This window comes from Ascaphus truei, chromosome 19 (genome assembly GCF_040206685.1).
Source record: "Ascaphus truei isolate aAscTru1 chromosome 19, aAscTru1.hap1, whole genome shotgun sequence".
Lineage (NCBI taxonomy): Eukaryota > Metazoa > Chordata > Amphibia > Anura > Ascaphidae > Ascaphus > Ascaphus truei.
In genome coordinates this window covers 9,502,678-9,524,438 of record NC_134501.1, presented here as the reverse complement: position 1 = coordinate 9,524,438, position 21,761 = coordinate 9,502,678, and the positions used below count along the sequence as shown (strand labels likewise).

At 47.3% G+C, this 21,761-nt stretch overlaps 1 protein-coding gene across 1 annotated transcript in view; it reads left to right on the top strand.

Annotated features, from left to right (window-relative positions):
- The first annotated feature begins 1,515 nt into the window (after positions 1-1,515).
- LOC142470270 (uncharacterized) overlaps positions 1,516-21,761 on the top strand; it is an 89,067-nt gene continuing 68,821 nt past the window's right edge. Inside the window, exons 1-2 of the mRNA XM_075577211.1 lie at positions 1,516-2,674; positions 3,323-3,462. Of these exons, the coding sequence (XP_075433326.1) occupies positions 3,373-3,462 (90 nt within the window). The 5' untranslated portion in view covers positions 1,516-2,674; positions 3,323-3,372. The remainder of the gene's footprint in view (positions 2,675-3,322; positions 3,463-21,761) is intronic.

The following is a 21,761-nucleotide window of genomic DNA, read 5'->3' as shown; positions in this document are numbered from 1 at the left end:
CGCAGCTTCACCCGCCCATTCCATAGCGCAGCTTCACCCGCCCATCCCATAGCAGCTTCACCCCCCCATCCCATAGCGCAGCTTCACCCCCACCCCATAGCGCAGCTTCACCCCCCATCCCATAGCGCAGCTTCACTCCCCCCATCCCATAGCGCAGCTTCCCCCCCCCCCCATCCCATAGCACAGCTTCCCCCCCCCCCCATCCCATAGCACAGCTTCACTTTCCCCACTCCCATGGCGCAGGTTCACTCTCCCCCCTCCCATAGCACAGCTTCACTCTCCCCCCTCCCATGGCGCAGCTTCACTCTCCCCCCTCCCATAGCGCAGCTTCCCCCCCCCCCCTCATCCCATAGCGCAGCTCCCCCCCCCTCATCCCATAGCACAGCTTCCCCCCCCCTCATCCCATAGCACAGCATCCCCCCCCTCATCCCATAGCACAGCTCCCCCCCCCTCATCCCATAGCACAGCTTCCCCCCCCTCATCCCATAGCACAGCTTTCCCCCCCCTCATCCCATAGCACAGCTTCCCCCCCCTCATCCCATAGCACAGCTTCCCCCCCCCTCATCCCATAGCACAGCTTCCCCCCCCCCCTCATCCCATAGCACAGCTTCCCCCCCCCTCATCCCATAGCACAGCTTCCCCCCCCTCATCCCATAGCACAGCTTTCCCCCCCCCCCTCATCCCATAGCCCAGCTCCCCCCCCCCCTCATCCATAGCACAGCTCCCCCCCCCCCCCCTCATCCCATAGCACAGCTTCCCCTCATCCCATAGCACAGCTTCACTCTCCCCACTCCCATGGCGCAGCTTCACTCTCCCCCCTCCCATGGCGCAGCTTCACTCTCCCCCCTCCCATGGCGCAGCTTCACTCTCCCCCCTCCCATGGCGCAGCTTCACTCTCCCCCCTCCCATGGCGCAGCTTCACTCTCCCCCCTCCCATAACGCAGCTTCACTCTCTCCCCTCCCATAACACAGCTTCACTCTCCCCCCTCCCATAGCACAGCTTCACTCTCCCCCATCCCATAACACAGCTTCACTCTCCCCCATCCCATAACACAGCTTCACTCTCCCCCCTCCCATAGCACAGCTTCACTCTCCCCCCTCCCATAGCACAGCTTCACTCTCCCCCATCCCATAGCACAGCTTCACTCTCCCCCATCCCATAGCACAGCTTCACTCTCCCCCATCCCATGGCGCAGGGTCTTTATTTAATAAAGCAGCGAATCCCTGCAGGAAGCGTGGGGGGGAGGGCAGGCATCGCCCATATGACGGTAATGAGGAGGACAGAAACCCCCCAAATGTAGGACCCCCGCCGCACACAGAGTGGTCCTGTCACGTGCCGGATGTACTTCTGCGGATGTAGCTGCCCCGTCTCCATAGTAACAAGAAGACGCTTTCTCTCCCCTCTCCACTAACCGTCTCCTGATGCTGCTCGACGATTGGCTGCTTCTGCTGCCTGTATATTATTGTTCCTTCTTCATTGGTCAGTCTCGGGGGAGGGCGGGTCTCCAGCGCTAGCAAGTTCGGATGCTCAGCAGGAAAACGTTGCCTTGACAACCAGTGCTTCAACCAAACCCCCAGCAACAGAGGAAAGGACCTGATTGGTTACAGGGGGCGTCTAGGGGTGGGATTTACAGAGCGGTTGGTGAGGACACCTGCCAATCACCCGTAGCGGGCAGTTCAGCGGGTTCGGAGCTGCGCGTGAGAGAGACCTCACAGGAGAGAGACACGTGGGACAGACCCTCACAGGAGAGAGAAGAGAGAGACCCTCACAGGAGAGAGACCATCACAGGAAAGAAAAGAAGACAGAGACCCTCACAGGAGAGAGAAGAAGAGTGAGAGACCCTCACAGGAGAGAGGAGTGAGAGACCCTCACAGGAGAGGGAAGAGAGAGACCCTCACAGGAGAGAGAAGAAGAGAGAGACCCTCACAGAAGAGAGAGACCCTCACAGGAGAGAGAAGAGAGAGACCCTCACAGGAGAGAGACACGTGGGACAGACCCTCACAGGAGAGAGAAGAGAGAGACCCTCACAGGAGAGAGAAGAGAGAGACCCTCACAGGAGAGAGAAGAGAGAGACCCTCTCAGGAGAGAGAAGAAGAGAGAGACCCTCTCAGGAGAGAGAAGAAGAGAGAGACCCACTCAGGAGAGAGAAGAAGAGAGAGACCATCTCAGGAGAGAGAAGAAGAGAGAGACCCTCTCAGGAGAGAGAAGAAGAGAGAGACCCTCTCAGGAGAGAGAAGAAGAGAGAGACCCTCTCAGGAGAGAGAAGAGAGAGACCCTCTCAGGAGAGAGAAGAAAGAGACCCTCACAGGAGAGAGAAGAGAGACCCTCACAGGAGAGAGAAGAGAGCGACCCTCACAGGAGAGAGAAGAGAGCGACCCTCACAGGAGAGAGAAGAGAGAGACCCTCACAGGAGAGAGAAGAGAGAGACCCTCACAGAAGAGAGAGACCCTCACAGGAGAGAGACACGTGGGACAGACCCTCACAGGAGAGAGAGAGAGAGACCCTCACAGGAGAGAGAAGAGAGAGACCCTCACAGGAGAGAGAAAAAGAGAGACCCTCACAGAAGAGAGAAGAAGAGAGTGACCCTCACAGAAGAGAGAAGAAGAGAGAGACCCTCACAGGAGAGAGACACGTGGGACAGACCCTCAGAGGGAGACTGCCGCTGGAGTGGCGGTGAGAGAGAGATAGAGGGGGCGTGATAGAGAGAGACAGAGAGTGTGAGTCTGTGTGTGTGTGTGCGTATGTCTCTGTGCAGTCAGCGCGTATGTCTCTGTGCAGTCAGCGCGTATGTCTCTGTGCAGTCAGCGCGTATGTCTCTGTGCAGTCAGCGCGTATGTCTCTGTGCAGTCAGCGTGTATGTCTCCGGCCAGTGTGCACGCATGTCTCCATCACGTGTGTGTCCGTTCTGTTCGTGTGTCCTGTATCGTATGTCTGTGTCCTGCTCATCTATCCTATGTCTGTGTGTATCACTGCGTGTGCGTGTCTGACCAGTCGGGGGCAGAGGTCCGTGGGTGTGTCGTGTCTATCCTGTGTCTGTGTGTATCTCTGCGTGTCTGTCTTGATAATGTTTGTTACTGTTCCCTTGTTCTATGCTCCATTTTATGTGTGCCTGTCCTACATATCTTAGATTGTAAGCTCTTCGGGGCAGGGATTTCCTTTCCTATTGTTTGATTTTGTTGCACTTAATGTATTATTATAATTCCCTCTACTGTATTCTTTGTGAAGCACCGAGCACACTTTTGGCGCTATATAAATAAAGACATACAATATATGGGTACCACTACTGACTGGCTGGGGCTTGTTGCTGTTGTCCTTTGGCAGGTGGTGGTGATGGAACAGTAACCAAAGGCAGCCAGAGGTCTGTGCGGGGCATGGATGTCTATGGAGGGTTTCACACAATGTACCAAGAGCAGCTCCGCAGGATGGAATTAATGAACATCAGCAATGAAGACGGTATCAAGGTCAGTGAGTGTCATAGTTACATAGTTACATAGTTACATAGTAGATGAGGTTGAAAAAAGACGTAGGTCCATCAAGTTCAACCTATGCTAAATTTAGACAACAGATACTTTATCCTATATCTATACTTACTTATTGATCCAGAGGAAGGCAAACAAAAAACCCCATTAAGGGGAAAAATTAATTCCTTCCTGACTCCAAGAATCGGATTAATCCCTGGATCAACATCCTTCCCATGTATACTTATTTGGTATATCCCTGTATACCTTTCCCATCTAAAAAGATGTCCAACCTTTTTTTGAACAAATCTATTGTATCTGCCATCACAGTCTCCATGGGTAATGAATTCCACATTTTAACTGCCCTTACTGTAAAGAACCCTTTCCTTTGTTGCTGGTGAAATTTCCTTTCCTCCAACCTTAAGGGATGGCCCCGAGTCCTTTGTACTGCCTGTGTGATGAATAGTTCTTTTGAAAGCTCCTTGTATTGTCCCTGAATATATTTGTATATAGTTATCATATCCCCTCTTAGACGCCTCTTTTCTAATGTAAATAAATCTAATTTAGCTAGCCTCTCCTCATAAGTTAGAATGTCCATCCCCTTTATTAATTTGGTGGCTCTTCTCTGCACTCTCTCTAGTTCCATAATGTCTTTTCTTAGGATTGGTGCCCAAAATTGTACTCCATATTCAAGGTGTGGTCTTACTAATGCTTTGTAAAGGGGCATAATTATGTTTACTTCCCTTCCATCCATTGCCCGTTTGATGCAAGATAAGATCTTGTTTGCCTTTGCAGCTACTGCATGACATTGGGCACTATTGCTAAGCCTGCTGTCTACAAGCACTCCTAAATCCTTCTCCATCAAGGATTCCCCCAATATATCTCCATTTAATTTGTAAGTCGCCTTTTTATTCTTGCATCCCAAATGCATAACCTTACATTTATCTGTATTAAACCTCCTTTGCCATTTACCTGCCCACGTTTCCAGTCTCTCCAAGTCCTTCTGAAGAGAAATTACATCCTGCTCTGATTCTATTACCTTACACAATTTAGTATCATCAGCAAAGATGGAGACTTTGCTCTCGATCTCAACCTCAAGGTCATTAATAAACAAGTTAAAAAGCAGGGGTCCTAGTACCGATCCTTGAGGTACTCCACTCACGACTTTAGCCCAACCTGAAAAAGTTCCATTTATGACAACCCACTGTTGTCTGTCCTTTAACCAGTTTTCAATCCAGGTGCATATATTATTACTGAGTCCAATTTTCTTTATTTTGTACACCAACCTCTTGTGTGAAACCGTATCAAAAGCCTTTGCAAAATCTAAGTAGACCACATCAACTGCATTACCCTGGTCTAGATTCCTACTTACCTCCTCAAAGAAACAAATAAGGTTAGTTTGGCAAGATCTATCCTTCATAAATCCATGCTGACTATTACTAATAATTTTGTTTTCCATTAGGTATTCCTGAATATTATCCCGTATTAAACCTTCAAGTAGTTTCCCTACTATTGAAGTCAGGCTTACAGGTCTGTAATTCCCCGGGTGTGATCTAGCTCCCTTTTTAAATATAGGCACCACATCTGCTTTACGCCAATCTTGTGGTACTGAGCCTGTGGAAATGGAGTCCTTGAATATTAAATATAATGGTTTTGCAATTACTGAGCTTAACTCCTTGAGAACTCTTGGATGTATGCCATCGGGGCCAGGTGCTTTATTTACTTTATTTTTTTCAAGTCGCTTATGAACTTCTTCCTCAGTTAACCAATTGGTCATTAATATGGAGGCTGTGGCTTCCTCCTGTGGCGCTACTATTGAACTTGATTCTTCCCTGGTAAACACAGAGGCAAAGAATTTGTTTAATACCTCAGCTTTTTCCTTATCTCCAATAATAATCTGCCTACCCATCTCACACTGAAAGGGTCCTACATTTTCTTTTCTCATTTTTTTGTTATTAAGGTACTTAAAGAACTTTTTAGGGTTGACCTTACTTTCTATTGCCCTCTCCTATTATTCCTGCCTCTCACAGACTGGCACTGTGCAGTGAGAGCCTCACTTAGGAGGGAGAGTTTCAGGTCACTGGGGCCGTGATGTGTTTACTTCTCGGGGTCAGTGATCTTCCTCAGCGCAGGCTCCTCCTGGGCCTGTATAATCACAGCCGATTACTAAGGATCTGTGATGAGAAAGCAGAAATGTATCAGATTGAATTAAACGCTTTAGAAAATCTGCTGCTCCTTATTCTGCAAACTAGGAAGCCAGTCACTGGTGCTGTGAAAGGAAAACAGAGTGTGTTCGCTGGAGGGGCTGCGGTCCTGGCCCATGTTTACTAAGTGCTGCTATTGTGGGCTGAAGGAGCAGCTCAGTGAGTAAAGACACTGACTGACACAGTGTGAAGCAGGGGAACCTGGCTCAATTCCCGGTGTCAGCTGCTTGTGACCTTGGGCAAGTCACTTTATCTCCCTGTGCCTCAGGCACCAAAAACATAGATTGTAAGCTCCACGGGGCAGAGAATTGTACCAGACAAAATTCTTATTATAGCGCTGTGTACACTGTCGGCGCTATACAAGAAAATAACATTGTTCCTTCAGACGCTTCGTAAATATGTCCCAGTGCTATAACAGGTCAGGTCTCCTCTCGGTTTGTATCCAGCTGGGCACTTCAACTGGAGTTTTGTTTGAAGCAGACACACATTGCTAGGTTTTACTTTTCGCATAATGTGAACATTGTGTGCTTATACTTAACGGGTTTAATCTCTATGGAAAATAATAGTGTGTAATAACACATGAATGGTGTACCTAGGTATTAAGATCAGAATCTATTACCTACGTATCATTTACCTGTTTATTTAAACACCACTTCCAAACATCCCTTATAAATTACTTGCCAGAATGTATATTTCTGGGGTTGAATTCAGTCTCCCTCGGTAAACTAATGTAATTAGACAATAGAAATCCCTTCTCCAAGGACGTTTTATTTCTTTTATATTTTTAAATACTTCCCCAAGGCTGCTTTGGGATATTTACAATTTTTTGGACTGCCCTCCGAGTCCCGTGACCCTAATAACTCTCCCGGTGTGGCCGCCATGTTGTTCTCCCTAAAGGGACTTTATAAAAGGAAAGAGCAGAGGTATTAAACCAATTCTTTGCCTCTGTATTTACCAGGGAGGAATCAATTGCAATAGTAGTGCCGCAGGAAGAAGCCACAACCTCTATGTTAACAAACAATTGGTTAACGGAGGAAGAAGTGCATAGGCGGCCTGATAAAACTTAAGTAAATTAGGAACCTTGCCATGATTGCATGCACCCCAAGAGTTCTTAAGGCGCTAAGTTCAGAAATAGCCAAACCCTTACATCTAATATTCAAGGACTCCATTTCCACAGGCTCAGTACCACAAGATTGGCATAAAGCAGATGTGTTGCCTATATTTAAAAAGGAAGCTAGATCACAACCAGGGAATTGCAGACCTGTAAGCCTGACATCAATAGTGGGGAAGCTACTTGAAGGTATAGTACGGGATAATATTCAGGAATACCTAATGGATAACACAATTATTAATAATATTCAGCATGGATTTATGAAGAATAGGTCATGCCAAACTAACCTTATTTGTTTCTTTGAGGAGGTAAGTAGGAATTTAGACCAGGGTAATGCAGTTGATGTGGTCTACTTAGATTTTGCAAAGGCTTTTGATACGGTTTCACACGAGGTTAGTGTACAAAATAAAGCAAATTAGACTCTATAAAAGTATTTGCACCTGGATTAAAAACTGGTTGCAGGATCGACAGAGGGTTGACATAAATTGAAACGTTTCAGGTTGGGCTAAAGTTATGAGTGGAGTACCTCAAAGATCGGTACTGGGACCCCGGCTTTTTAACTTGTTTATTAATGACCTCAGGTTGGCATAGAGAGCAAAGTCTCCATCTTTGCTGGTGACACATAATTGTGTAAGGTAGTAAAATCAGAGTCTGGTGTAATTTCTCTCCAGAAGGACTTGGAGAGACTGAAAACTGGGGCAGGTAAATGGCAGATGAGGTTTAATACAGATAAATGTAAGGTTATGCATTTGGCAAACAAGAATATACAGGCGACTTACAAATTAAATGGGGAAATATTAGGTAAATCCTTGATGGAGAAGGATTTAGGAGTGCTTGTAGACAGCAGATTTAGCAATAGTGCCCAATGCTATGCAGTAGCTGCAAGTAAGATCCTACCTTGCATTAAAGGGGGAAGGGAAGTATGCATAATTATGCCCCTCCTATAAAGCATTAGAAAGACCACACTTTGAATATGGAGTACAGTTTTGGACACCACTTCATAAAAAATACATTATGGAAATAGAAAAAGTGCAGACAAGAGCCACCAAATTAATTAATGAAGGGGGTGGAAAATCTGACTTATGAAGAGAGGCTAGCTAAATTAGATTTGTTTACAGTAGAAAAGAGGCATCTAAGAGGGGATATGATAACTATACAAATATATTCGGGGACAGTACAAGGAGCTTTCAAAAGAACTATTCAACCCACGGGCAGGACAAAGGACTCAGGATCATCCCTTAATGTTGGTGGAAAGGAGATTTCCCCAGCAACAAAGGAAAGGGTTCTTTACAGTTAAAATATGGAATTCATTACCCATGGAGGCTGTGATGGCAGATACAATAAATATTTTCCAAAAAAGGTTGGACATCTTTTTAAAGAAAGAGAGTGCGGGAAAAAAAACCCCAGCGATGCTACTCCAATTGTTGCATATATATTTTCATTCATAAATTCCCAGCCAGCATATCTGTTGAGATTATCCCACATAGTCACATATGAACACTTGTAACACTGTGTACTCAATAGCCTTTGAATGAGGTATGTCTTATGAGATTGCAATGATGTCGTTATTCCAGTCTATATTCTGTGTTCCATACACTGGTGAGTATGTATAAGCCACATTTACTCACTTTGTATGCCGTGGGAATGCGGATGCTGTCGGCGTGCTCCTACCGATTTTGAGACGACAGGAAAAAGGAGTTGTAAGGCGGTGCAGCTGCCTTCGGGAGAAAGTGTAAACCGGACTGCTCTGTATCAGTACAAAAACTTTTATTGACACATAACAGCAAAAGTAGGCTCTTAGACGTTTCACGCGACACGCAGCGCTTTATCAAAGAGTACAACATAATGAGACATACACTTCGTTAAAACACCCACCATGCCTCTGCAGAATGGCCAATAAACACTTGATGAGCGAGAAACCAGCCCACACCTGAGATTAGTTACCTCCTACATTCTCACTCATAGGTTGGGGGATATGGAAATCATTGCAGGGACTACGTGGGCTGCATACAAACATGAGATTAACCCGAATCAGGGATAACAGAAACAATGTCTTAAAGCAGAAACATAAAGACATTCTCATTAGGAAATAAAGCAAATACATAACATACTCAAAATCCCTTGATCAGCATAATCTATAAAAAATATCTTAAAAACAAAAAAACCTTTGCTGAAATCAAATCCTGAAAGAATATATTTATAATAATATCTAAATAACAGACAATATGTAACAGCACCCAAGATGGAACTATAGTGAGTCAGTGTCTAAAATGTGCAGAAGTGATGATTCTGTATTATGAACCACGCTGCAGATTAACACCTATAGACAAAAACCATGTCTTTGGTGAAATTATAAACATAATCTTCGTTTTAGAGCAATCTGTCAAAAAGAAGAAAAATCCTTAAATGAATCTTTCAAAAAGAAGAAGAGAAAATAAAGGAGGAACATGGGGATAAAGGGTTACTGGGAACAAACAAATCCTGCTGGATATTTTGTGTGTGTGTGTATATATATATATATATATATATATATATATATATATATATATATATATATATATATATATATATATATATATATATATATATATATATATATATATATATATATATATAGATATAGATATAGATAGATATTATTACATAATAATTATATTAGTGAAGGAAATGTTGAAGTTCCCGGTCAACATTGATCCCAAAGGGACTGAGAGTGTCTAAAGAGAACATCCAAAACATCTCCCTTTTGTTCAGGAGGTTTAACCTATCCCCTCCCCGGACACATGATTGGATGTGCTCTATAGCCATGAAATGAAATGATCCCTTATTTTGCATTACTTGGAACATACAGTAGATTCGACTGGAAATTTTTAATCCAAGAGACACTGTTACCCTTGGATTACATTTTTCCAGCCTAATCTATGTTCCCAGTGTGTGCAAAATAATGGATCCTTATGGTTGTATTATATCAACCACTTTTGTACGCCCATCATTACCACCTGCATACACACCCAGATCTGCACTCCTGGCACTAAGGAAACCCATACTGAGAACCCAATTGTACCTACATCTGTGTAACCTCCCCAGGAGCCGGGCAGGGAGGGTTACAATTGCAAACAAAATGTTAATGTCTCGAGGTTTGGAAGTGACCATTGCACAGTCCTGGAGACTGCTGCTGTATGAGGGGAGGTTTGGAAGTGACCATTGCACAGTCCTGGAGACTGCTGCTGTATGAGGGGAGGTTTGGAAGTGACCATTGCACAGTCCTGGAGACTGCTGCTGTATGAGGGGAGGTTTGGAAGTGACCATTGCACAGTCCTGGAGACTGCTGCTGTATGAGGGGAGGTTTGGAAGTGACCATTGCACAGTCCTGGAGACTGCTGCTGTATGAGGGTACATACAGGACGAGGGCACTGCCTTTGATGTGGGTGAATCTGCTCCCCTTGTGACCCTCACTAGGTCACTTTTGTACCTCAGGTAGCCTGTAAAATGAGATGCAGTCTTTCGTACGTTGCCGTGGTGGCAATATACAAATTATATATATATATATCTCAGAAGGGATAATATCCCATCATATCTTCTATCACAGGACATTCTGTACAGAGTGGGGTTTGACATACACCCGGGGTGGCCAATGCTAGTCCTCAGGAGCTACCAACAGGTCAGGTTTTTACGATATCCCTGCTCCAATCAGTGACTGAGCCACCTGTACTGAAGCTGGGACTGATTGAGTCACCTGTGCTGAAGCAGGGATATCCTGAAAACGTGACCAGTTGGTAGCTCATGAGGACAGCAGTTGGCCACCCCTGATATCCACCTTTTGGCCTCCCAGTTTAATAAAATATAGGTGACCATATGTACAACAGGGAATTTAAGTATATGAAATAATCCTGTTTAGGCTGATTAGATTTTAATCCAGCAAACCAGTCATAAGTAGATAAAGGTTTCATTTGTATTCTGCCTCCGTGTTGGGACCTCAGCGACGACATGAACTGTTTGTGCTGCATTTCTCTCCTTCACGTCCGAGGTGTGTAGAATAAAACGATAGTTTTTGTGGCTTTCAGAGGATGTGGTTGGGATGCCCAGGGAGCTGATGCCTTCGCTCTCCTCTTATATATTTCAGTATACAGTACATGCAACACACACACACACACACACACACACACACACACACACACACACACACACACACACACACCTCTGCCATTAGCAGAGGGAGAGAGGCTATTTGGGTACCCTACGCACGCCCACAATTCCCCACAAAGAAGGAAATGTAGTTGACGAAAATTATAATTCAGAAGAGCACGTCCCAGTGCAATTACCACAACCACTCTCTGAGACCAGGGGTGCTGTGCGTCTGGAAATTAAAGCTGCAGCAGCTACCGCCTCTTGAGCTGTGGACATTATAGTCCAGCGACTGAGACCTAAATTCATTTCACAGCTGTAATTGAATCCTCTGACTCGTGCTGGAGGAATCTTTGATATCTTCTTGCCCCGGCCCCTATCCCTGAATGCGTTCTTCCATATTTGCATTATGTCTGCCAGGCAACGGCTGCCACATTATGAAGACTTGTCAGGGGAATTCAATGCTAAACCCCTTGTTTTAATTGCTCAGAACTTTGAAAGAGGGAATTGGCAGCTTTGCTTTCCCCAAAGTCCTCAGAGTTCTGTAGAATGTTTTTTTTTTTTGGGGGGGGGGGTGTTTCTTTTTAGTACATTTTGAGATATTGACATTTGCTGATGGTTCCCCCTCATGTCAGGCGGCTAGATGTATGCTGCGGTAAACGTACACCGACATCGCTCTTTCTTGCTCTCCCAAATGTCTAACTCTAGCCAGTAAATTTGTAAAAATGTCCCGTTCCTGTCAGCAAGGCCCGGCCACCGAATCCTCCCTCTTGTTCAGTTTCAAACGGTGGAGGCGTCCAGATAAGGTCCACTTGGGGTCAGCATTGGGACACGAGTTGGGTCAGTGCCCCCTCTCCACACGCTGTCACTGCCCATGTTCTCCGTTGGGGTAATAAGAAGTAGGAGAGCTGTATTTCGAGGGCTGTGTCATGGAAAAAGTGCCGATTCCAGACCGTTTCAAGTCCCAGTTATCTGGGTTTGTTTTTGTTTTTTTGCCTCCTCTTTAATACGCGGGTATTTTTTGATTTGGGGATCAGAATTGGATGCAGCTGGAAAAGCGGCATAACCTATTAATGGCATGTAAATACTCCCTAACTTGGCTGGTGTTCACGTTTTGCCAGGAAGCTGTGTGTACTACGGAGGTGTATCACCCTAATGTCTTGTTGTATGCCATTAAAAGGTATTGTACACTCATAAAATAATGACATTTTGATCAATGCTGTTAAAAGAATAATTGTCTTAACACAGAAAAGCTTTCCTGTTACAAGTTTAAAAATATGCCTTTAAAAGCTTTTTATTGAATATCTCTGCATCCTGGAGAAAGGAGGCTGTTTCTGGCACGTTGCAGCCTTGCAATATTCTGCATTGTAGCCTGCATAGAAAAGCTCACTGCTCAGCTGGCACATGCAGCAAGGCTTCCCCTGAAATACCCATCCTGTGTAGGGCGGGATGTACAAATAATTAAAACAAAACGGGTAAACCAGGGGTGCGCAACTCCAGTCCTCAAGGGCCACCAACAGGTCATGTTTTCAGGATATCCCTGCTTCAGCACAGGTGGCTCCGACAAAGACTGAGCCACTGATTGAGCCACCTGTGCTGAAGCTGGAACTGATTGAGCCACCTGTGCTGAAGCAGGGACTGATTGAACCACCTGTGCTGAAGCAGGGACTGATTGAGCCACCTGTGCTGAAGCAGGGATATCCCTAATTCCTGGCCTGTTGGTGGACCTTGAGAACTGGAGTTGGTCCCCTCTGGGGACGATCATAGCCCACCCTACCTGCACTAAAGTCTCAGCCCTTCACCTACGCCTGTCTCTAACCTACGTCTAATTTATTTCTATATTTTGACTCCTTTTGGTACTATATAACAGAGGTGCGGTAGGGTGTATTTTCATGGCCTCTGCCTTGTGGTTGTGTGGGATACATAACATATGCCTGTGTGTACCACTGGAAAATACAGAAGGTGGAAAATATTATCTTTATACTTTCCAGCTGTGTTTCCCTGTGGCTGTTGTATCCTGGACGGTCAGTGGATACTTTGCACATCTGTACCGGATAAACTACAGCACTCTATTTTACACAGATTATGACCCCAAGGCCAGGATTCACCAAGATCCGATAAGGGGTTTTGTAGCTCGATCCAGTGGTAACTGCCATTGATTTGAATGGCCAGTACACGCTAGAACGAGCTCGGTTACCCCCTATCGGAGATTAGTGAATCGCTTTAAGACTCAGGGCTCCTTGATCATTAGATAAAAGAAAATGCCAATGTACTTTGGGAAGGTCCGTATTTGTGCAGGGCAAAGAAAACCTCCAGTGATGGGAAAATAGCCGTGCATTGCAGGCACAAAAAGGTTAAAACAACTATTCATTAAGTGGCATACGGACAGGGCAAACAGGCAAAATAATCTCTAACGCGTTTCGTGGTGGTGCACTTTGTGGTTTTTTTTTTTTAACCCATCAGGGGTACTCACTTTATCAATTATAGCCGCTGTTGGTGTATGTGATAATATTCCCCTGATTCATCTATCAAGAAGGGCTGAATTATCTCTAGCGCAGATTTTGCCTCTGCACCTGTCTAGTATTTGTGTAGGGACCTGAGATGTTTGCAAAGGTCTATACCAGGGGTAGGCTACTCCAGTACTCAATGGCCACCAACACGTCAGGTTTTCCCTTCTCCAGCTCCCTTCCCCCCTCTCTCCCCTCCTTATCCCCCCTCTCTCCCCTCCTTATCCCCCCTCTCTTCCTCACCCCTCCCTCTCTCTCTCCCCTCCTTATCCCCCCTCTCTTCCTCACCCCTCCCTCTCTCTCCTCCTCCCCCCTCTCTCCGACCCTTCCCCCTCCCCCTCTCTGTCCCCCTCCACCCTCTCTCTCCCACCCTCGCCCCTCTCTCTCCCGCCCTCGCCCCTCTCTCTCCCCCTCGCCCCCCTCTTTCCCCCTCGCCCCTCTCTCCCCCTCGCCCCTCTCTCTCCCCCTCGCCCCTCTCTCTCGCCCTCCCTCTCTCTTCTCTCTCTCCCCCTTCCTCTTCTCTCCCCCTTCCTCTTCTCTCCCCCTTCCTCTTCTCTCCCCCTTCCTCTTCTCTCCCCCTTCCTCTTCTCTCTCCCTTCCTCTTCTCTCCCCCTCTTCTCTCCCCCTCTTCTCTCCTATCCCTCTCATACTAGGAGTACATACTGTAGATAATGAGTTCCTGCTCTTCACCCCTCTGTCCTTGTTGCACACGATGGGTGCAGGTGTTTAGATTCACAGCTGCAGATCCCAGAAATCCGGATAAAATATCTGTCTAGCAAAGTGTTATCGACTGAAGATTAATCAGGCTTATTTCAAACTTGTGCGTGTTTCACTCTAGGAAATAAATAAAATGTTTTGTTTACTATCTGTGTATTTAACCATTAGGAATTCCAGACCGGATCAGGCTTTGTAGTGAAAATATTATTGTCCTTAGTCTTCTGATGCGTGATATGTATTATCCCCTCATCCTGGGGTTTCTTGTATGTAAGAATGATGACCGATATTGAGAGGGTTTGGAAATGATTTGCCAATACAAGACTTCCCTTTACAGCTGGGTCATTGATCTCTTCTGTGATTTCAGCGTCTGGCTTCTTCTCGATTTGAAACCTGTTAAGTGAATACTCATGGGGAAGGTTGGGAAGCTGGGACTAAAAGGCTAAACTTTACCATTGACAAAAAAAAAGCTGCTGAGATGCTTTGCTGTTCGGCCTCTGTGGCAAGGCAAGGTCCGCTTTGGGTTCTGAGCTGCTGTATGCAGGGCAAGGTCCGCTTTGGGTTCTGAGCTGCTGTATGCAGGGCAAAGTCCGCTTTGGGTTCTGAGCTGCTGTATGCAGGGCAAGGTCCGCTTTGGGTTCTGAGCTGCTGTATGCAGGGCAAGGTCCGCTTTGGGTTCTGAGTTGCTGTATGCAGGGCAAGGTCCGCTTTGGGTTCTGAGCTGCTGTATGCAGGGCAAGGTCCGCTTTGGGTTCTGAGCTGCTGTATGCAGGGCAAGGTCCGCTTTGGGTTCTGAGCTGCTGTATGCAGGGCAAGGTCCGCTTTGGGTTCTGAGCTGCTGTATGCAGGGCAAGGTCCGCTTCGGGTTCTGAGCTGCTGTATGCAGGGCAAGGTCCGCTTCGGGTTCTGAGCTGCTGTATGCAGGGCAAGGTCCGCTTTGGGTTCTGAGCTGCTGTATGCAGGGCAAGGTCCGTTTTGGGTTCTGAGCTGCTGTATGCAGGGCAAGGTCCGCTTTGGGTTCTGAGCTGCTGTATGCAGGGCAAGGTCCGCTTTGGGTTCTGAGCTGCTGTATGCAGGGCAAGGTCCGCTTTGGGTTCTGAGCTGCTGTATGTAGGGCAAGGTCCGCTTTGGGTTCTGAGCTGCTGTATGCAGGGCAAGGTCCCCTTTGGGTTCTGAGCTGCTGTATGCAGGGCAAGGTCTGCTTTGGGTTCTGAGCTGCTGTATGCAGGGCAAGGTCTGCTTTGGGTTCTGAGCTGCTGTATGCAGGGCAAGGTCCGCTTTGGGTTCTGAGCTGCTGTATGCAGGGCAAGGTCCGCTTTGTATGAAGGATCTACAGATGGAAACATGCCTCGGGTCGGTCAGATACTTTGTCCATTGTTCTTTCCGGGCTGGTACACGCGTCGTTCTCTTTCAGCCGTTTAATGCTGTGTTGGGGCTGCTTTTCTCATGCTAATGCGTCTAAGCAAATAAGCAGTAATAAAACAGCCAGTGGAGGTCCTCTCCTATTCAGATGTTTTCTCTATGTTTACTCTTTATAATGAACTAACAGCGGGGTAGCCAGCTCCAGTCCTCAGGGGCCACCAACATGTGAGGTTTTCAGGATATCCCTGCTTCAGCACAGGTGGCTGTCATTGACTGAGCCACCTGTGCTGAATCAGGGATATCCTTAACCCTGACCTGTTGGTGGCCCTTAAGGAATGGAGTTAGCCACCCCTGCATTAGATGAAGCAAAGCTGATTATTTAAGCAGAATGACATGTGCTGACATGTTTTTTTGTGTTGCAGAGAACATTAAATGATGTATACAGGAACTTGCATGGTCTTTACACGCTCGGGTTCTGCTGCAATTTGCAGCTCGCAGCTTCCCTGGGAAACGATGGGTTGGTTGGCAATCCCTTTCTTCCATGTGCAGTTGATGGTGCATTTTCCTCGCTGTAATGGCTGGTGTCATTTGCAAGACTGGTCAAGTCTGTAGTTTGTGTCGGCGTTGACTTGAACACCCCCTGATCGGTCCATATTCTGAACGTACCTTGTTGTGGCCAGGACGCTTTCCTCTGCTTCATCACCCTGCTGTGTCTCAGTGGTACTCTGTATGAGGCTGTGCCGGGGGCTGCCAGTGACAGGTTCTTTTTCTCAGTAGTTGAGCATTGATCTCCGCTTGTCCTAAACCTACTGTTTGCATTTTAGCTTTTATTGTGGGGTTGTACTGCCTGTGGAAAAAGGGAACCCCTTTTTGTGTCTCCCCTTCTGTAGTTTGTGCAGCTTTGGCTCTCTGCATAACGTCTATTCCTCTCGATCGGAGAAACCCAGGTCACTACAGTATGTCTGCTGATGTGCGGACTGCGGAGTACCGAAACCAAACCGCTACACACGTTCTTTTAAGCTTCTGTGCTATATAATATCTGCAAATCATTAACCTGGTGTTAAGAAGAGTTATTTAGTTTATATCTTTTTAGCCAAATATGAAAAGCCCATCAGCAAAGTCGTCTGTGTGTCTGTCTGTGTGTCTGTCTGTGTGTCTGTCTGTGTGTGTGTCTGTGTGTGTCTCTGTGTGTAAGCACAGCTTTGCAGTATATCAGGGGTTCTCAACTCCAGTCCTCAAGACCCCCCAACATGTCAGGTTTTCAGGATATCCCTGTTTTAGCACAGGTGGCTTAATCAGTCCCAGCTTCAGCACAGGTGGCTCAGTCGACCTGTGCTGAAGCAGGGATATCCTGAAACCTGACCTAGTGGGGGGGGAGGGGGTTCTTGAAGACTGGAGTATAGGATAAAAGCACAGGTTTGGTAAGTGGCGTTGAGCATTTGCAGCTCACTTGGAAGGAAGCTCACTTTCCTTGGGCCGCGTTTTATAGTGGCAGGGACGGCCTGTGCGGCACGCACAACAAACCTCTTCGCTATGAGGCCGCCATAGAGCGCACGGCCGCGTGACCCATTCTCGGGAAGACAAACCATTGTGTCTTTGTCACGCGACAGCCGGGTCACGCGTGCGGTTCAGCCAGGGAGGGCGAATCGCTCACGTGATGCCACGCCTCCCCGTCGCCTCGGACCTCAGTGCAGGTTTCCTGCGCGTGATGTCATGCACGCGGCCACTATAAACGTGGCCTTCCACACGTGTCACGGTGCTGGCAGATTTTTTTCCTCTTTGCTGTTCGCATGGTAATCACACGGCACAACTGGACAGGACTCCGACTCCATAATGTCTGGCTTTTGGGTGACGGGTGCAGATAAGATATGAGGTGTTCATTGTTTTTTAAGCTTCCAGAAGGAATGATGCATCTTCTCTATATAAAGACACACTGTGTATTACCATGCGGAGAGATTAATGGACAGCATGTCTCCTCTAAGAGGCAGTGTTTGTATCTGACGCTGGCAGGCGGCACAGTGCTGTCTGCAATATGGTAATGTGCTATCATTACCCTTTTTCATTACCAGCCACAACCTTTATCTGCTCGGTCAGCCTCCCTGACCCAGCCTCATCTTTTTAATGGGGGATTACTCGTTAATTGTGTCATTCTGTCACTTCTGCAGCTCTATACTCCGGTCTCCCCCTTGCACATTGAATCCCTTTAACATATACCTTGGTGCACTGTTTGTGTTGCGGCAGAGGCTACAATTCGGCCAGTAAATACATGGGCTCCTCACTTTCACCACGAACCCCTTACATAGAAGGCTGCATCCCAATTTGCACAACATGGTGTTATATTTGCAGTGAACCGCTTACTGCCCCGTGGGTTCCCTGGGTTATTCCTCAGAGCTGTGTTATTTTGGGTGTTGTTGGAGGGTCTCAGGTGTCGTTGAAGGTGCTTGGGTGTTGTTGGAGGTGCCCGGGTGTTGCTCGGGTGTTGTTGGAGGTGCTGGGGTGTTGTTGGAGGTTCTCGGGTGTCGTTGGGGTTGCTAGGGTGTTGTTGGAGGTGCTGGGGTGTTGTTGGAGGTGCTCGGGTGTTGTTGGAGGTGCTGGGGTGTTGTTGGAGGTGCTCAGGTATTGCTGGGGTGTTGTTGGAGGTGCTGGGGTGTTGTTGGAGGTGCTGGGGTGTCGGAGGTGCTGAGGTGTCGTTGGAGTTGCCGGGGTGTCGTTGGAGTTGCTCAGGTATTGCTGGGGTGTCGGAGGTGCTCAGGTATTGCTGGGGTGTCGTTGGAGGTGCTCGGGTATTGCTGGGGTGTCGTTGGAGGTGCTCGGGTATTGCTGGGGTGTCGTTGGAGGTGCTTGGGTATTGCTGGGGTGTCGTTGGAGGTGCTCGGATATTGCTGGGGTGTTGTTGGAGGTGCTGGGGTGTCGTTGGAGGTGCTCGGGTATTGCTGGGGTGTTGTTAGAGGTGCTGGGGTGTCGTGGGTGGTGCTCGGGTATTGCTGGGGTGTCGTTGGAGTTGCTCTGGTATTGCTGGGGGGCTGTTGGAGGTGCTCGGGTGTTGTTGGAGGTGCTCGGGTATTGCTGGGGGGCTGTTGGAGGTGCTCGGGTGTTGTTGGAGGTGCTCGGGTGTTGCTGGGGGGCTGTTGGAGGTGCTCGGGTGTTGTTGGAGGTGCTCGGGTATTGCTGGGGGGCTGTTGGAGGTGCGCGGGTGTTGCTGGGGGGCTGTTGGAGGTGCTCGGGTGTTGTTGGAGGTGCTCGGGTATTGCTGGAGGGCTGTTGGAGGTGCGCGGGTGTTGCTGGGGGGCTGTTGGAGATGCTCGGGTGTTGTTGGAGGTGCTCGGGTGTTGTTGGAGGTGCTCGGGTGTTGCTGGGGTGTTGTTGGACTCCCTGATCTGCAAAGATTACAGAATCCTCCTCTTATGAATTTCTCATTGTCCGGTCTAAACTCCCTATTTTTTGTCTGTTTCATAATTTGGGATCTGGCAGCAAACTGCCTACATGTGCACATAACGAGTCCCACGGATAACGGCAGAGTGACTCTCGCGTGGCTCCTAAGCAGTTACAGTGAGGAAACCGTAAACCACAAAATGGCGCAACGTCTATTTCTCCAAAATATAAAAGTAGCGTTTAACCGTGGCATGATTTCTCTGGATAGCAGTGAATGAGATGTGTAACGGGACCGGCGCTCTGTGTGTCTCCCTGGAAAATACTCCTGTGTGGGAGGGTTACCACAGTCTCTGCTCGGTCTGTCTCCATGTTTCTGTAACCTTGCTGGAGAGAGCCAGCATTTCTAGAGGGAATTGTTGGTCTCTTTTTGTCTACAAATACCTCCAAATACCTACAAATACCTACACATACCTATACATACCTACAAATACCTACAAATACCTACAAATACCTTGCCCGTAGGACTTCTGATCCATGAAAGTTAATTGAAACAATTTCTCTTCAAGTTTCGTCAAGTGAAGCATGCGTTATAAACATTAATATCTATAAATCGAATGGTTAATCAATCTCGACACTAATGATGAATGCAATTTGTGGTCTTCTATAGAAACACTGAAAATATCAGGTTCTCCTGTAGTATTTCTAATCATTTTTGCTTATTAAATAGGAAATCTATGCTTTTAACAAGCTAATCGTTTCTATCTGACCCCACAGGAGTTTCCGGTGTGATTAGGTTTCTAGAGATAGTAAATCCCCTATTTATTTTTCTCCATTTCGTACTTTAATAAATTGAGCACCTTTTTTATAATTGATTTCATTTTCAGGATCCTGTTAACACACAGACACAGACACAGACACAGACACAGACACAGACACACACACACAGACACACACACAGACACACACACACACACACACACACACACAGACACACAGAGACACACACACACAGACACACAGACACACACACACACACACACACACACACACACACACACACACACACACACACACACACACACACACACACACACACACACACACACACACAGAGACACACCCACACACCCACACACACTGCCTTCAGTTCCGACACCGTAGGAGATACTCTTATTTTTTCCATTGTCGCTCTACCACAGAGGTGGCCAACTCCAGTCCTCAAAGTCCACCAACAGACCAGGTATTTGGGATATCCCAAAGACTGAGCCACTGATTGAGCCACCTGTGCTGAATCAGGGATATCCTTAAAACCTGACCTATTGGTGGCCGTTGAGGATTGGAGTTGGCCACCCCTGCTAAACTAGGATGTATATACAGTACGTGACGAGGGTGTGTGGCCACCCCCGTAACCAGCTCTTATAGATTTGGGAGGTTATTTAAACATGGCTGCCCTGATCAGCCTGGGCTACAGAACGAGGATTAGCTCTGACTCTGCACCTTGCTGTAATATGACCGTACTGTATATGTTTCACTGCCTGGGAGGTATTCCCAGTGCTGACCAAACCCCAGGGCGTCAGTCTCCGTTTGGCAGCATTGGAAGATGCTTGTGATCACTCGTGTATATCAGTGTGAGCCCTCTTGGCTGGTGATATGCAGGAAGCGAGCTGTTCTTTCCATGGCAGTGGCTGTACAAGGGCTCTCTTGTAATCCAGGTACAGATGTGTATCCTACATCCGTGTTTCTCAAACCTCCCCTTGTGACACCCAAGCCAGGTCTTGTTTTAGGGATAACAAGCTAATCGCTCATTCACATAAAGGATAAGTATGCACACGTCTGCTGGGTGACCTATTGGTTGTTCCTAAAACCTGTCCTACATGACCATGGCTTCTTCCAGGGGACACCTATCTTCATTGTGCATGAAACACATGGTTAAGAGCTGGATAATTACACGGTTAGTCTTCTCTTTCTCAACTGTGTTGTGATGCTCCGGGGACCCATTTATTGATCCATATTGAACCTGTGCAGCTCCCTCGCCGGACATCTCTGTCCTTACCACATATATAACTATCCATGCTCTACTGCCCCCCATATCCTCCAAATCTCAGGCACGCCGTACTATAGGGAAACTGGAGGGGATTCAAGGGCAGCACAAGCCCAGCATGGCATCTGTGTGCTTGGGGGTTGCTCCAAAGTATAACAAACTTTTATGGAGGTTTGAAGGAGTCTGGAAGTGTAAAGAGAGGCTCGTGTTCATTATATAGTATAGTATGTTCATACACCTGGTGGGAGGTTGGAATTTCCTTTTGTTCTGATGCTGGGTTCATAGAACGAGAGCTGCGGCGATGCTGGGTGATTCAAGGCGGTAATACAACCAGCAACCAACCCAGACCTCTCTGGGCACAGCACCAGGTCCAGCTATACCCAGACGATGTTAAGTGTGCGCTCCCACTCCTCTCCGAGAGTCTCCTTAAACTGAGTCAGGTTAGTTAGAAACCCAAATCGGCTGAAGTGTTCTGATGTGGAGGATGATGCAGGACACTGGATTAGATTGAGTCTTTAAATTGACACTACATTGTAGGTGGGATCCGTTGTGTGATATACAGCAGCGTCTAACACCTGTTTAATTCCATGTCCGGTGCCCCTCTGCTGAGAGAGGGTTCCATGCACCTACCACTTTTGTACACGGGCGATTTGCAGACTTTCACACTGCCGATGCTCTGTTGCGTGTTGGGTAGTTGCTGAATACAGGCGTGCTGTGCAGGGAGGTCGCGTCTGCTCTTGGTTTGTGTGTTGTCATCAGATAGCGGTAGAAATAGGCCACGCCGCGCACATTCGTGCAACGAAAACCTGTTCTGAAGGCAGCTTTGCATTTTATTCCAAACCAGATAAATCCACAGGCAAGAAGCGGGG